Here is a 17,313-nt window from a genome sequence, read left to right as displayed (position 1 = left end):
CAGTGTCTGAGAAGTTCCTCTCAAAAAGCTCAACGGTCCCCAAGTTCCCTTCCAGCCAGGTCTCAAGCGTCAGACATACACACACTCAGTAGTATTCCAGAAGCACAGATCAGTCTAACTGCTCTACACTTGACATTGGACTACTCAGGCACAGCATCTTAGCATCACGGTGATAAAATTTTGGCTTCAGGAAGGAAACAGACATGCAATTCTCCTCCAGTCATTGGGAGTGCACTCATGGAAAATCAAAGCTTCTGAGCTTATAAAAGCTGGCAGTCCTAAACAATGCCAAACAATCATCTAAATTTTTATTTATTTATTTACTTGTGGTCAAGGCATCAAGTGAAGACGGATGCTGATTTTGTGAACTAGTAACTGTGAGTACCTCTCTTCTGAAATACGTCAAGAAAGGCACTACGGGGAGCTTTAACTAGTAGAGAAGACTAAAAAGCATAAAACTAAGTTCAATAAACAGAGGAACATGCTGAGGGATGTAGAAGTAAGGGCAATTATGGGTTTTCTTGGTAAATACTTTCTCAGCCTAAGGCAAATAGGTAAGATGTGTGGGAAAAGTTCTATGTAAACTTGAACATGTAATGTTGCCAAATTTGCTATGAACTCCCAGAGTCTCTAACAATAACTTGCTAAATGACTTACTGTGCATATGCACAGAGAAGTTCATTATACTGAAGACTAGAAATGAAAACTCCTTGGATAGTCAGCAAGGTCTAGCGGAAATAATCCCATATTCTTCTCGCATAAAGAATTCTGTCTTGACTTTTCTGAGCATACCACAATTAGGGAAGAAGTCATCTGAGCTTTTCGCTGTCCATCCTTATCTTAATAGGATTATCTACCTCTGTCACTGAGTTAAGATACGTAGACTTTCCAAATTATAAGTATTTTCTAGAAATTTCTTCTTCAGTAGTCATGCTGCTATTAGAGATGAGAACTATTGAATATATCCTGAGAAGTGTAACCTAAGTAAGTTGCAAAGGCTACTTCTCTGGCGATTTCTAACATGTAACCCTGTTCAAAAGTCTAAACTACAGACCTGTCTATCCCTGGTTCTCTGACTGACCCTCAACTGACATAAACACCCTTTGGAAATTCTACCTTCAAAATCTAGTCAAAAAGGACCTATTTTTTAAAACTGCAGTAAGACTCTAAATTTAAAACTAACGTTTGGAAGAGTTTCAGACTTTTTTGATAACCTGTTGAAAGTGCAAGAAAAAATGTGCACTTCCAATGGAAAATAATGCTTCATCTAGGACCTTCCTCTGGGTTATTTGATTATGATTATACAGAAGTTATTTTACAACTCTGAAAGTTATAATCGATAGCAATACAAACTAATCTTCACCTATAAAAAGGCAAAATCTGCCATGTCCAGTAGAGGTTCAAATGACGTCCCTCCTCCACTATGGAAACAACTAATGTTGCCTGCATTTCATATTCATTTTATATTCCTGATCTATAAATGTGTCTGTTCTTTGGACATCTCCTTTAAACCAATTATAACATCTTCCTGGATTCCTCACTCTGAGCAAAACAAAATCTTTAATGTGTGTACGTTTTAATCTGTATGATTGTCATGATTTTACCTTTATTTGAAAATTATCTTTCAACAAAAGCTACATCTTCTCAATCCCCTAAACGTCCGCACCAAAAAATACGCTTGGAAACATAAAATCTTGTAAATTAAAAAAGGTTCAAGACATCCTGAAGGCCAGTCATTGAGGTCCGTATTCCGCATAATAATCCCTTCCCTAAAACGAATCCTAGAGGTAGCCTTAGTATGGCAAACTGCTCTATTATTTGTAAAGTAAACCCAAGATCCCTGTGCTCCGTGTACCGTGTAGGTAAGAACAAAACAGAAACACTACTGGATATACCCACTCCTTAAAATTCTCCAGGAAAACCCTTATGACTGTAATAAAAGAAAGGAAGTCCTGATGTATGCTGCAACACGGATGAACCTTGAAAACACGATTAAAAAGCCAATCACAAAAACCACATACTCTATGATTCCAGTTATATGAAATGTTCTGAATAAGGAAATCTATAGACAAAAATTGTTTAATGTTTGCTAAGGGCTAGGGGATTGGGAGGACATAAGGAAGTGACTGCTAGTAAGTATGGGGCTTCTTCTGAAAATGCTCTAAAATTGACTGTGGTTGACAGTTGCACAACTCCGTGTATATACTAAAAAACACTGAATTGTATACTTTAAAAAACAAAAGCATTATGATGGAGCAATTCCATTTATGGGCACCAAGTATTCTCTCAGCGAATACCAACTACCTAGGGTTGTTTGGATTCACAGGCTTTCTTTAAAAAAATAAATAAATGCCTTTCTGAAAATAGTTTCCAAATGGGCCAGACAGCAGAAACTTTGCAATTCCAGAAAGTAAAGCTTTGGACTCAAATAAAGCAACCAAAAGTATCTAATAACGTAGAAATCTGAAGCACAATTATATATAATCTAGACAAAGAGCGTCTAGATTATTGTTTAAAGGCATGTATTTTGAGGAGTCTATACACAGAATAACTAAGTGCTAAAATGATGAAACTTTTTAAACACACTATGTTTTCCTCTGGCAATTCATAAGCACATACTCAAGCCACTACCCAGGATACGTGAAAAGGACAGTCATTTCTGAGTATTGTCCTGAACTGACAACTCATCACTACTCCTGGAGTAGTGTGAATGCTGTTCTATAGGCAGCTGTGGTGTCCGAGGAAGTCTGGACTGGTAATCAAAGGCTGAGAGTCTAATTTTAGCTCTCCTTTAGAAGCTGTGTGACCTTCACTAGTTATGGAACTTCTATGCAGCTGATTTTGCTCATCTGGAAAAACAGATACCATTGTTATCATTCAACAATAAGTTCACAAGATAAAAGACACCATCCACTCACAGGGTTGTTGTGAATATTAAATGAGGTAAGGTAACAAGGAAATGACAGCGTAAGATAAGAAACACTAAATAGTTAATGAATCTGAATTCTCTGATGAGAAACATTTTCCTTTCCTCTTCAATAAGCAGCGAGGGAAACAACCTTTGCAATGTCCCAGTCACAAAGGTAGAGCTGGGAGAGGTTTTCAGTAGTTTGATTTATGCCTATGTTGTATTTTCTTACAGATGATGGTAATAAAATACATGTCAAGTGGGAGCTGCTCCTGAGTTTTGTTAGACAGGTGTTAAGTCAATACTACCTTCAAAACTCTATCCCATCAGAAGGCTGTAAGTGACCCTTGACCTACCTACAAAACAGAGTACATCAGCTACCTACTTATAAATTACAGATCACAAACCTGATTTCAGTCACCCAGATAGATTGCTGTTGACTGCTATAGCCATGACTCTTGGGAAACCATTTGAAATCTTGAGTTGATCAAAAAGGGTTGGAGATTTCTAACACGTAATCCTAGGCTTTCTTCCACCCTAGCTACAAGGAGCAGGTACACCACGGCATTCTCATAGTTTTCTGAGATTCCTTCCTATTAGAGTTTGAAAACAGAATTTTCTATTTGCCTCAACTGTCAAAGACTCAGTACCATTAAGACTGGAACTCAAGACACGATCAATGCATTGCTTTTGGAAAAACTCTCCAGAGAGGGTCTCCAGAAAGCAAAGTGTTAGTTTACCACAATACCTACTTAGATTCCAAAGAGTTCCAGAAATTTATGATTTTAGTCTTGAAATTAACTGTTAAAAATGGCATTTTACAAATCTAAATTCTGCCCTTAACAGAGCCTTGAGAATACTCAAAAAGAACCAGGGTTGCTTTGTTTCCATCAAACGTTTATTAATGTGAGGAGGTATGATAAAAAAAATACGGTGAATGTTTAAATTAAAAAGAAATTGATTACAGTAAAAGACACATTGCCATTAATCCCCCTCAAAATACTCCCCCGTGCTTGGAACACACTTATCCCATCATTCTTGCCACTTCCTGACGCAGTTCTGGAAATCCTCTTTCATGAGTGTCTTTAGTTGCGCTGTTGTGGCTGCTTCCATGTCCTGAATCTATTCCAAAGGTTTACCTTTCATGGTCACTTTGACTTTGGGGAAGAGCCAGAAGCCACACGGTGCCACATCCAGTGAATAAGGTGGATGAGGACACACCGTAATGTTTTTATTTGACAGAAATTGCCATACCAGAAGCAATATGTGACATGGAGTGCTGTCATGATGGAGGATGAAGTAAAGACACTCACAAAAGAGGGCTTCCAGAGCTGCTTCAGAGAGTGGCAAGAACGATGGGATAAGTGTGTTTGAAGTGAGGGGGAGCATTTTGAGGGGGATTAATGGGCAATGTGTCTCTCATTGTAATACTTTTTTTTATTTAAACAGTCACTGTATTTTTCTATTAGACCTCATAGCTTAGACTAGATAAACAAGAATACAGGAGGTTCTTACTCTCCGGGGAAATTACAGGAAAAAAGGTCATTTCACATTTTAAAAGGGCCTGTGCTACTTCAGGAAAGAATTCTCAAAGCTCTCTCTCATGTTTGGTGTGCAGAAATTTAAGATTTGTTGCCCAAAGCTAAAAACCCTATGAGTGTAAATTGGTACAACCACTTGGAAACCTGTCTGGCAGTATGCCTTATGACTAGCAATCCTGTTTATAGTTACGAAAAGACATGTTCAAGAATGCAGGAGTGTCTTTCACAACAGCCAAACACTGGAAACAGAAATGTTCAACTATAGAATGAATAAGTTGTGATATTTTATGCATTGTAAAACTACACTGCAATAATTTAAAAAACTATTGCTACGTAAGAGCATGGCTGAATTTCACAGACAAAATGTTGAACACAAAAGGGACAGTCACATAAAAAATATACTGTATGTTTCCAGTTATAAAAAGTTCAAAAATCAGCAAAACTAGCTGACAATGAGATTGGTAACTTTTGGTGGTTATCAATTGGGAGGGATCTGAGGAGCTTGCTGGGACACGGCATTTTTCAGTCTTGACTGGGGCACTGGGTACCGTATATCCACATGCAAATATTTACTGACCCGTACAGTTAAGATTTGTGCCCTTTACTTTACACAAGTTATACCTCAAAAAAATGTTATTTTCTTTTATTCAAAAGTGATTTATTCACTTCATGGAATAACAGGACACATATAATAACAGTGCCCTGGAACAATGGGCTAGAACTGTTCTGCAGTTTCTGCCTGTGTAACAGGCAGGTCATTCACTCATCAAACAATTAGTTGGACTATTTCATAACAAAAAGCTCATGTAGCTGTATTATTTTAAGTCAAAAACCATTATTAGATAAAAAGCACAACTTACTAGGTAACATGTAACAATTTTAAACCTGTATGAACCTAGTAACAAAATCTCAGAATATATACAAAAAATTCAATAGAACTACCAGGAGAAACAGAAAAATATTTGATAAGGCATAAGACTTGAAGAGGAACCCACAAAACTGGAAATCCAAATAGTCAATAAACGTTTAAAAGGACACATCAGTAATCAGGGAAATGCACAGGGCAATTAGATTTCATTCCTACCAAACTGACAAAAAATAAAAAGCCTTATAAATATCAAGTTTGTCCAGCTGTGTAGGAACAAGAACTCTCATATACTGTTGCTAGGAGTATAAATTGCATCAACCTATTTAGAAAAGTTAGGCATTATCTAGTAATGTTAATTCCACTCCTAGGAATAAACCCCAGAAAAATTCTTATATTTGTGATCACCTGTCATATACAAGGAAGTTCATACTGGGTAATGTTCAAAATCGGAACAACCCAAATGTCCACCATCAGTGGAATGGAGAAATAAATCGTGGTAGTCATATAGTGCATCACCACACTGCCATGAAAATGAAAACGCTAAACTACATGCAGCAACACGAATGCATCTCACAAATATTCAGCAATAGGAAAATCACAAAAAAACTATACAAATCCATTTATACCAAGTTAAAAATAAATAAAAGTAAATTTAGGGTCGCATCCATAGGTGGTAACACATTTTTTTTCAAACAACAAAGGATAGCAGTTACCCCTAGAATGGAGGCAAGGAGATGTAATATGTGTGGAGCACAAGGGATGGGGGATAAATGTTCTATTTCTTACCCTGGGTGGTAGGTAGGTGACTGTTTTATTATTCTTTAAAATGTAGACACGTGCTTCATATACTTTCTGTATAATTTCATATGAAAACATTTTTAGCTAAGAAGGGGGGCAAGCCTGCCTTCTTTTCTTTCCGCTTCGCGATGAATGAAACATGAACCTGACAGCTCCAGCTCAAAGCAGCTAGCCTGGACCAGGCGGGGATGCACTACGAGTGGTGGAACGTCCTCGAAGACCTAGGAATGGCCATATCTGTCACAAACTGCCTACTCTGGATTTCGCTTACTTCAGACAAATAGATGTTCCTGTTTTAAAAATGTCTATTACTTTAAATTTCTCTTTTACATACAGCCAAACCTAATCAGAACTGATATATTCAGTGATCTGGACAAATAAAAAACTTTCTAACAATTAAAGCTGTCCAACAATGGAAAGAACTCCCTGAGAAAGTATTCCACACCCACTCCTGGCAGGGCACTGTAGCAGGGATCCCCACCGCACACAGCAAGGGAAGCCGGACTGCAGGGTTTCTAAAGGCAGGTCAGGCAATTATGATTCTGAGACTACAACAGGAACAAAGCAGCTCTGGGCTTGCCAAAGCTGTGGCAACACTGCCTCTGAAGCGAGCCTTCTGTTATCAGTGAGAACATTCCTTTTCTGTAATATTCCAGACCTGCTCAGATACTCTCTTCTCGCTGTGCCTTTCAGAACCAACGTGACCTTGACTTCAGCATGCTGAAGGACCTTCGCGCCTCTAGGGCCTCCACCAACCTTCTCTGCCTCTGCTGTGTGTCTCACGGGGCTACCTCCTATGAATTATCATCACCCAGGCTTCCTCTTCCTCTGCTTTCCAGTTGGGTTTGATCAATAAGAGGCTCTAGCATGAGAACAGAGGGTAGGAAAAGAAAGAGTCTGAGGCATTTATTCCTCTTGATTCCCTTCCTGCTAGACCACTGCTTGGCAGTGGCTACGTTTCTATAGGTTACCCTCTCCTTAAGCTAAGCTCTGTCAAGGTTCCAGAAATTACTCCCCTTACTGGTTCCTTCAGGCCTAAGAGCGATAATGGCTCTTAGCCCTGAGATGTTTCATCATCCCCTGTTGGTCTTCCTTAACCCTACCCAGCTTTGTAAAGAGCCCCTGCATCTCCTCAATCACACCGTTGGAGTGTGCCAGGAGATAACCGATAAACTCAACGAACCACTTTCTGCCTTCCCAGATGGCTCCTATCTCCCCTTACCCCACAGCTTGGTTTCTCTCTCAGTAATTGGGTTCTTCAGTACGTTTCCAAATATGGACTGATTCACTACAAATCAATTCCCTATGGAAAATTCTTAATCCCAGGCTGATTCCCACTTTCAAACTGTATGTAATATTAGATTGGACAAAGCCTAATTAAGAAGGTAAATGTTACTAAAAATTTCTGACACAAAGGCTGCTTGCTGCAAAGCCAAGCCAAATAGTGGGATTTGGGGGTTACCTATTTATAACTCCCATTTCCTTCAAACTAAAGGCTGCAGAAATTATCATACTTGTTATTATAGTTTTGCTTTATTTATAAGATTGAAACAATGCCAAAAACAGTGATTATCCTACAATGGCCACTCTAATTGTTAACAAAATTTTATACGCCCTATCAGTCCCAATGACAAGCCTACAAATAAGACACCAGATTCAAACAACAGAAGTGAGTTTTTCATGTCGATCTTTCAGTTTACTGCTTAAATTCCAGCTGAGATTCATAAAGAAAGCATCCCTAAAAAAGATTCAGGGGTCAAAGATAAAGTTCTAAGATCTGGAAAGATTCAAGTTTTGAACCTGAAAAACAAAACAGAGACAGGCTTACCATGTCCAAATCAAGAAGTGCTGCAGAAATGTTGCAAAGGAAAGTAAGAATGTTACTCTACTAGAAGACTATGCTGTACACTCTCCAATATATATTCCAAAGCAGCAGGACTTGATCCATGGGCAAAATAACCCCAAGTAACACTACAGCAGACCCATTAAACTCAAAGAAAAGACTCATTCCACCACCCATCTGACTGCCTGGGCTATACAGACACCATTATCTACTCCTAGGTTAAGGAACCCTACACCAGGGTTTCTCAACCTGGGCACTACTACCATTTTAGGCCAGAAAATTCTTCATTGTGGGACACTGCATGCCCGGTAGTGTTTAATTGCATCCCTGACCTGCAGCACTCCTCAAGTGTAGCAATCAAAAATATCTCCAGACATTGCCAAATGTCCCTGGGGGGCAAAATCACCCCTGGTGGAGAACCTCAGCCCTAGATAAACAATTATTACTGAAACCCCAACCATCCTACCATGGTGCAAATGGTAACCTTGATTCCCTCATTTGGATGGAAAAAAAGAAAAGCTGCCTAAGGAGTAGACTGAGCTTTATAAAGTACCCTCTTAATAGTTACAAGTATTGGGCCACTTGCAACCCCAGCTTAAGGAGGAAGAGACTACAGATGAAAAGAATGGTTATCAAAGTGGAGAAAGAGTGATGAAAACTTGCCTGACTTGAATTCCCTCAGAAAGCATGGCAATTCTCAGATGAATGCACGCACTCATTTTATTCTCTCTGAGACATAGGTGGAAAAATACTGCAGCCCATGACATGTCATGTGTGAGCAAATGGAAAAAGGCAGGCAAACCACCCTAATCAAATGAGGGCAAAATTAAGGGCAGTATCACACTAAGGGCTGATAGCCCAAGCCCCTGATTCTGGAACACAAGGTTTATCACATATGGACTCCAGTGGATCTTCAAGTTTTATTTTCTTAACATCCACACAAGTGGTTTTCAACCTTATCAACCCAATGCCCCCTTTTTATAATATTTTATAATGCCCCTTTATTATTCTAAAATGAAATTCAAAGATTATAACATTGTACCCATAGACGTAACTTAAAATTTCAATATAATGCCCTAAGTGCAATGTAAAAGAAAATAAACAAGAAGATTTGTATAATAAAATATGTTTTCAGACAAGACTATAGAAAACAAACATATGCACACATACAAACACACATTTCCAAAGTGTCCCCTAGAGGGTAGAGCTATCGTTAATACGTGGCTTCACCACTTCATGGCTGTGGTACCCTCTCTAACTAAGTCTAGTTTTTCAACTATAAAAGGAGGATGCCAGTATATTTTCCAAAGGATTTTTGTGAAAATTAACTAAGTATGTTGAGTATCTATTTCTGCTCCTAACATGTAATATATGCTCAATAAATGTTAGCTATCAGAATTATATTACTATTCCTGAATCCACCCTGTATTTTGTCTTAGCTTATGACCATCTTATTCCCCCAGCAGAGAGAATGGATGGCTGGATATCCATTTATCAGAAATACTCTAAAAAGCATTCATGTACAATATAAATAAGAAGTTGCATCATAGGATTTCTAAGATTGCTTCTAATTTTGAAACTCTACTATACACTTCCCTGCATGGAAGTTATTTTTTTATTCACTGGGATTCTTTTTTCCCAGTTCGAGGGCCAAGAACATATCTTACACATCATATAAATTAGATAGAGAAATACGTTGAACTCAGATCATAACAGTTGAGTGCCCCCACTGAAAACCCAGTTCTGGTTCACCGGTTTTTTTACCATTTAGCCTCAAATAGCACAGTACAGTCTGGGAAGGAATGCCAACTTTTCCAGTGAAAGCACCTCAACCAACATGTATGGTGTCTTCAGAGAGGGATGATTCTCGAGGACCAGTTCTTTGCCATGTGAATTAATTCCTTACACCAACAAAAAGCCAACACCCCTAAACATTCTAATCAAATGAGGAAGTGAAAAGTAGTGGCAACAGCTAGAGAAATACTGAGTTAAAGCACTCACTGCTCAGACTGTTAAAGGGAACCCACAAGCCCAAGAAGTACTAAGCACATCTCAGGGCACAGAGGTATATCCATCCTATTTACATACTGAAATCTTAATTTATAGAAACATACTGATCTATTAGAGAACACGGAAATTGCCAATTGCTACAAATCATTCTGCATTAACCCTCCAAGGTACTAACAGTGGTTATCCCTGAGTAGTGGAATTATTAGGGGGTTGCTTCCTTTTGCTTATTTATAATTTCCTATTTTTCTAACATATTACTCTTGTAGTAAGAATTTAAAATTACATAAAGCGAGGGCCAGCCCAGTGGCTCAGGTGGTTGGAGCTCCGTGCTCCTGACTCCAGGGGCTGCCGGCTCGATTGCCACGGGGGCCAGTGGGCTCTCAACCACAGATTGCTGGTTCAAAGTCCCGCAAGGGATGGTGGGCTCCGCCCCCTGCAACTAAGATTGAATAGGGTACCTTGAGCTGAGCTGCCTCCTGGATGGCTCAGTTGGTTGGAGCGTGGGCTCTCAACCACAAGGTTGCCAATTCGATTCCTCAAGTCCCTCAAGGGATGGTGGGCAGCACCCCCTGCAACTAGGACTGAAAGGACAACAACTTGAGGCTGGGTGGCGCCCTCCACAGCTGGGATTGAGGGGACAACAGCTTCACTTAGGAAGGAGTCTTGGAAGTCCACACTGTTCCCCAATAAAGTCCTGTTCCCCTTCCCCAATAAAATCTTTAAAAAAAAAAAATTACATAAAGCAATTTATTACCCATTGATAATACATGAAATTTGAGGCAAGAAACTATTGTAGGTAAAATCTTCATAAGGATCTGTGGATAAACCAAGTATTTATCTGTGTCTCTAAAATCATCCTTGCTCCCCACCTCAAACCAGAACTAATCACAACTTAAGTTTCCATCTTTATCCCTCCCGCAGGCCTTACAGGTTTTGCCACTGCAGGAAGTCAGCACCTAGTATAAGAAAACCTCACTATTATTAGTTTTTGCCAATTTCCCAGTGACAGCTACCAACTCTCTGGACTAGTGAGATAAAGGGAGGAAAATAAATTGGTTTTATATCAATGTTTTTGCACAAAGAAGACATCAGACTCAGAGAAGTTACTTCTAAAAAACTAAACGCGGACACTTTTTTATATAGCTATTTGAAAGCCCTGGGCTCCCCACAATTCTCACATGAAAGTGCCTCTATGGAATCATAAATGTCCCAAGAATAAAACATCACTTTGGTAAACACTCATGTAAATGCTATTCTCCCTGCTCGGTTGAAAAAAACATCACAGGAAGATCTCAGCAGGAGAGGGGAAAACAGCCTCTACCAAAGCAGGTATACTCCTCAGCACAACAAAAGAACTTTAATTCAAACTACTTCAATTCAACAAGCATTTGTTAATCACTTACTATATACAGAGCACCAGGGTAGATGTTTGTTCATCTCTATACAAATGAAACATGATATATGTCTTCCTGGGAATTTAGTCTGGGAGACAAACACTTATAAACTAAAATGTGATGGACTCAGACAAAATGTAACACAAGTTTTAAAACTGCTCTGGTAGTATGGGAAGTGAGAGATTAAAACCAACTGCAATAATTTTGAAAAAGATTCTTCTTCACGTATACTAAACATATATATTCATATATTTAACTCATGTATCCATTCTTAATCATTAAGCCCAAAGTAAAGGTGCCAGAAATGCTCAGCAGGCAAGCATCAGAGGTGAAATCTACACACTCAGATCCTTTGGACTAAAAATAAAACCTAAGGCACAAGTACCTTACAACAAGGAGGATGCGTGGAAAAGACTCACCAACATCAGAAGGTCCGTACTGGGCATCTTCCACTTCCAGCCGCACTTTCAGGGCCTCCCCTCTGAAAAACGGAACCAGGTTTGTTTACTTCTATTCTAAAACTATCGCGTTGGCCGCCTAGATTCGCCACAGAATCAAGAAATGGTTCTCTCCCTCTTTTGAGAGCTCGGATTTCACTCCCAGCTATCACACCCCACCCCCAGCACCCCAAACCAGCGAATCAGAACCCTGCTGGCATTACGCTTCCCTCCTACAGCAGACCGAATGAATCCAGACCCAGCCTCCCACAAAGCAATGCCCCCAGGTGAATACCAGCGGCGACGCCCAACCCTCCCCGGACGAGGGCCTGGAGCCCCGTAGCCCAGCCCATTCAATCCAACCCCGCGGAGAATCGAACGCTAAAGGCCGCCCACTGCCAGGGTCCAGCCTTCACTGGGCTCCCTTTAGAAACAGGCTGGCCTCGCTCTCGACTTCATCCCTCCCCCCCCTTTGGGGAAGGATCAGCAAATCCTGCCGGCCCCAACCCACTGCTACTCCGTCCGGGGAGTAGAGTTTCAGATCCCGCTCCCTCTCGGCCCGGGCGCCCCCCACCCCCATCCACTCGCGAACCTTGCACTCACTCAGACCTCGAGTGGTCAGCGCCCCCACCTTCTGCCCGAACCCGATCTTGCCCCGCATCTGCTAGCCCCCCAGTCCCGCCGGCCCTTCCTCCTCTCCTCACTCCTCCCACCCAGGACCACCCTCCCGCCCCCAGTCGGGACCCTCCTCTCGTTTCGCGCGCCAGGACCCGCTCCCCACTCAGTCCCCACTCTCCTCCCACCCGAAACCCGACGTCCTCCTCCCCAGCCCCGACCCTCCGCCCTCCTCCGTAGCCGTGACCCCCTCCACCTCCTCAGCCCGGAACCAGCTTCCCCGCTTCTCCCGTCGGACGCTCTCGCCCCGCCAGACTCCTCTTCACCACAAGACCCACTAGTGAGTGGCGGGGATCGGGCTCCCCCTGCCGCTGCCGCGGCTGAGATTAGAGGTCGGACCGCGGGCGGCCCCGCCCCTCCCGGGAGGTACCGCCCCTCCCCGCCCGGAAATGGCTCCCAGGCCCCTGCGTGCGCGGCCCCGCTGCCAGCCGCACGCACGCCTCTCCCTGGGGTCCATGGCGCGTGCGCGTCGCCTGCTGGCCAGGCAGGGGCCGGCACCCTGGCCTTCTTGGGAAGGTTTAACTGCCGTCCCAAGACAGCAGCTTCAGCTTGAGGCTGCCTTTTTAAAAACCAACTTACTGGCCACACATGGTCACTTGTAACCCCTGAGAGAGTTGGCCTGCAGAGCACTACAAACTGATCTAAATAAACTACCCAAGATGGGACTCTAGAGGAGGCCTTTGGGATTTTAATGAGTGACCCACGGATTTGTCCTTTGTCTTTTACCTGGAGACTTCCATCAAGGACAGTGATGCCCAAAGAAAAGGCACATGGAAATTCCCTTAATGGATCTACCACCCATCTCTCCCCTTCCCCCACAAAAATGGAGAATAGAGACTACAGGTTGTGGGGAGGAAGAAACTTTCTTCCACCCTCAAAGTTTTTTCAGCTGGTCTAATAATCTAATAAATATGAGACAGGTTAGCAAGAGAAAATGATCAAATACAGTTACATACATATGCATGGGAACCCCCCACACATGAGAGTCGGGGATCCCCACATTCATGAGAGGTTCAGGGACAGAAAGGGGGAAATGAGGTCTATGTGACATTCTGAGCTAAGGATGAGGTAAGCCACCTGGGGGCTTCAGGAAGTAACTGCAGGGAGAGCACAGGTTCAGCAATTAGAAGTTTGCCCTGCCATATAGGTAGGTCAGGAAAAGTTACTTCTGGTGATAACTCTTATCATGGGCCTGGCCCCTAATTTAAATTCTTTTAGATAGTGGGGGTGGGGAGGGGCAGATGTTTCTCTTGAGCTTGCAGAGCCTCAGTTGCTTTTAGCTCAAAATAATCCTCGTACCGCAGAGGCACATCTTGGGGTGACTTGTTCTGAAGCCCTACAAGGTGTTGGGCAAAAATGCTACCAAAACTGCTTTATTTTCATGAACAATGTTGGGAATCATCTCATAAATTTACGTGAAAGTGCCCACCAAGATCACAAAGCTCACCCTTCCTTTTCAGGTGAAATAAATCTCAAATACATTTTTCATGACTTGCCCGTGTCGTCATGTCACTAATTCAGTACAAGCAGAAAGCGGTGTAGTTACATGTAGCTGACCGGTGATCTGCACACAGAATGTTTTCAATAGATTTTTCAAAAATGATACCTAGATGGAATCTTGAAATCCTAACAAAAGTGACACTGATGAGGGTACCAATTCCATCCCCTTGCAAAATGTTGTCATGACACTAACCTAGGGTATCATCATTACTACCACAATTATCCTTATCTAGGATGAAATTCCTTCGGCACCTTCCAATTTCCCACCAGAATGCTTAAGACCCTGAAGGAGTCAAGCAGTTTATCTCTGGGCTTTCTCACCCTCACGCCCACCCCATCAAAAGTCCCAGACATCTCTATCCAGAGCCCCAGAACCAAGCACTGACATTCCATATTCTTAGTCCTCTTACTGCTGTTCCTCCAAAGGCGTGCATTCTCAGTATTGAAGAGTCAAAAAATATTCTGGGGCCACCTGCCAATGCCTACTCATCAAGAGAGACGTTGGGATTTCAGGCATGTCCTCCCCACTCTCCATCCTCCACCTCTGCTTTAGTTTTATTTCAGCTCCTAGTCGCTGCTCTCCCTAGTCTCCATGTTAGCTGCCACCTCCCCCCCTTTAATCTAGAATCTCTATGCCAGCTGACTAGAGAGCAGGGTCCATGTCTGAGTCCTCCCTACATTTCTGCAATACAACTTCACTGCTGCAAACACATGGCCGGCAGTCTGTTGATTCTTCCGAGATGAATGAAGCAATTCAGCCACACTGACTAATCCTTCCTGTGATGGACTGAATGTTTGTCCCTCCCCCACCTCCCTCAAATTCATATGGTGAGGCCCTAACTCCCAATATGATAGTGGGGTCTTTGGGAAGTAATTAGATTTAGATGAGGTCATGAAGATCGTGCACCCATAATGGGATTAGTGTCCTTACAAGAAAAGGAAGAGACACCATAGTAGCGCATGCGCTCTCTCGCTCTCTCTCTCTCTCTCTCCACACACACACACACACACACACACACACACACTCACACACTCAGAGGAGTCACATGAGCATGCAATGAAATGGGGACCCTTTGCAAGCCAGAAGGAGGTCCTTACTGAAAACCAAATCTGCCAACACCTGGATCTCGGACTTCCCAGGCTGCAGAACGGTGATGAATAAATGTCTGTTGTTTAAGCCACACGGTCTATGGTATTTTGTTATAGCACCCAAGCTGACTAAGACACTTACTTTGCCAAGAACTATGTCAGGCACCTTTATATCCAAGGCCCCATTTATGTCCCAACTTGCCCAGATCAGGTGACTCTCATCATCACTCAACTTGTAAACAAGGGCACTAAGGCCCAGAGAAGGTCAATGATCATCCCAAAGACACACAGGAGGATGGGGTGGAGTTTGGGTGGGTAATTAAGGCTTCAGATTTTGTACAGAGAACCTAAAATGTGCTGGTTGATTAATGAGAATCAAAGAATGTTAGACACAGAGGGGCCTTCAGCTCAACCCCATAGTATAAGCATAAAGAAATCCAGGCCCAGAGAGCGACGTGACTCCTGACAGTTTCTGGCAGAGCCCAGAAGCCATGTGGGGTGTGTGTGTGCCTTCAGGCTACGCTGCTCCTTTGGCCCACTCTCCCTCTGACTGCAGCATGATCAGGGATTAGAAGAGAAGTGGCCAGAGACAAAGGATGCACGAGGATTATGGGAGAAAACTTCAGCCTTCACAGAGGAATCACATTTTACCAAAATGAAACAAAATTCCCACTGCCTATGAGTCTTACATGTCCTAGCTGTATTGGTGGGCCCTTGGGAGAAAGCAAGAGAGAAGAGAGCAAAGGGGTTATAAATAAAAGAGAGACTTATATAGTTCAAAGAGAAGAGGGATTCGAAAAAGCAGGTGTTAGCTAAGGAGAGGGCACGTGTCAACATCCTTTCCCTGTCCTCCCAGAGATTCCTGCAGTAGGGACTTCAGAAGTTCTAAGAAGGAGGGGCTTAGCGGGTTGAGAGGAGGCAGAGACGGGGCTGCCTGGGCTTCCATGCTCAGAGTGTGGTTTCCTGGGGAGCAGTACTGCATCACCTGGGAGCTTGCTAGAAATGCGGGGTCTTGGAGCCCCATTCCAGACCTACTAAATCTGAATCTACGTTTTAACAAGATCCCTGGGTAATATTTATACACTGTAAAGTCTGAGAAGTATTTCCCTGGGCACCCCGCTTTCAGAGAGAAAGCTCAGTGTTTTTATTAAGATTGTGTGTTTGTTTGAGATGGTTTAAAGAAGCTGATGAAGAGAAGGCACGGGGGATGAGGAGAACTAATGCTCCCCAATTGGCCTTTGGTGCATTCCAGGATAACAAATGATTGGAAGGAACTGGAATACCTATGGGGAACCAGTGAGAGACTGAAATTCCTGCTGAAGACAGAAAGCTTGGGGGTTGTGAGGGGAGGCAGGCAGAGGAAGATGGTCTGGAATTTTTTCCCCTATGTGGCCTCTTTAATTTAGCCTGAAAGGGTCTCACTGCAGTGCTTGTTTCTACCAATTTTTAAAACAATTCATGCCGGCAAATCTTGTTCTGCTTCACATGGCAGCTATCCAGAGTGGAGTTAGTAACACACCTCCCCCATACATGAGAGCACACTCTTAAAAAGCCCGAGCACGCTACCCCCCATGCCTCCATTCCTATCCGTGACACCCCCTACTCAACTGGGGACCTTCATGGAAGTTCACCTCAGGGCAGGGCTATGGGCAGATCTTAGGTGGGGTTGCAGCTTCTGAACCCCTCCTGGAAAGGAATGGCCCACAGGAAAGCCCCCTGCAGGACTTCCACTCATGGAGCCTAGAATGCTCTGCCCAAGAGGGGCAGGAAACCAGCCAACAGCAGCAGGCTGGGTTGATCACAGTAGAACTGGCCACCCGGGAAAGAAGAAGCTGAGGGCCAGCCAGATATGGGAGCACCCACAGCAGGGAGTGTGTGCCCTGAGGTGGCCATCTGGGATGAATAGCAAGGTGCAGTGTGTCACTGAGGTGTATGTCTCCAGTGCCAACTCAGCCAAAGGTCAGAGTGGCCAAGTCCTCAGAGACCAAGGGTTATTTCCCAAGGAAGCCCCACCTTTCCCGAGGAAACCCCCATTGCTATCCAGGCTGCACAATCACTCCTAGCAAAGCATCAAAAACAGAGAGCCACTGCTTATCAAAAAACAAACAAATACAAACTTTCTTGCCCAGAAGGAACCCTGCTGGGGCCTGCGACCACAAAGCAGCTTTGAAGGCAGGTGGACAAGCCTCCACTCAGAGATCAGGCGACCTCAGGCAAGTTAGTTTAACTGTTAGAGCCTGGGTCTCCTTG

The 17,313-nt window shown here is 43.0% G+C and overlaps 1 protein-coding gene across 2 annotated transcripts in view; it reads right to left on the bottom strand.

Annotated features, from left to right (window-relative positions):
• Window positions 1-12,809, bottom strand: part of SGPL1 (sphingosine-1-phosphate lyase 1) — a 51,589-nt gene extending 38,780 nt beyond the window's left edge. Inside the window, exons 1-2 of one of the 2 annotated variants that reach the window (XM_019712448.2) lie at window positions 12,671-12,809; window positions 11,782-11,843 (exon numbers count right to left, since the gene is read on the bottom strand). In XM_019712448.2, coding sequence (XP_019568007.2) covers window positions 11,782-11,808 — 27 coding nt within the window. In that variant the 5' untranslated portion in view covers window positions 11,809-11,843; window positions 12,671-12,809. Of the gene's footprint in view, window positions 1-11,781; window positions 11,940-12,670 lie in introns of those variants that run through there. The other variant, XM_019712449.2, reaches the window with a different exon arrangement.
• Between the last annotated feature and the right edge of the window lie 4,504 nt (window positions 12,810-17,313).

This window comes from Rhinolophus sinicus, linkage group LG07 (assembly GCF_036562045.2).
Source record: "Rhinolophus sinicus isolate RSC01 linkage group LG07, ASM3656204v1, whole genome shotgun sequence".
In the NCBI taxonomy this organism is placed as follows: domain Eukaryota; kingdom Metazoa; phylum Chordata; class Mammalia; order Chiroptera; family Rhinolophidae; genus Rhinolophus; species Rhinolophus sinicus.
The sequence above is the reverse complement of the archived record's forward strand: the minus strand, read 5'-3'. Positions and strand labels throughout refer to the sequence as shown.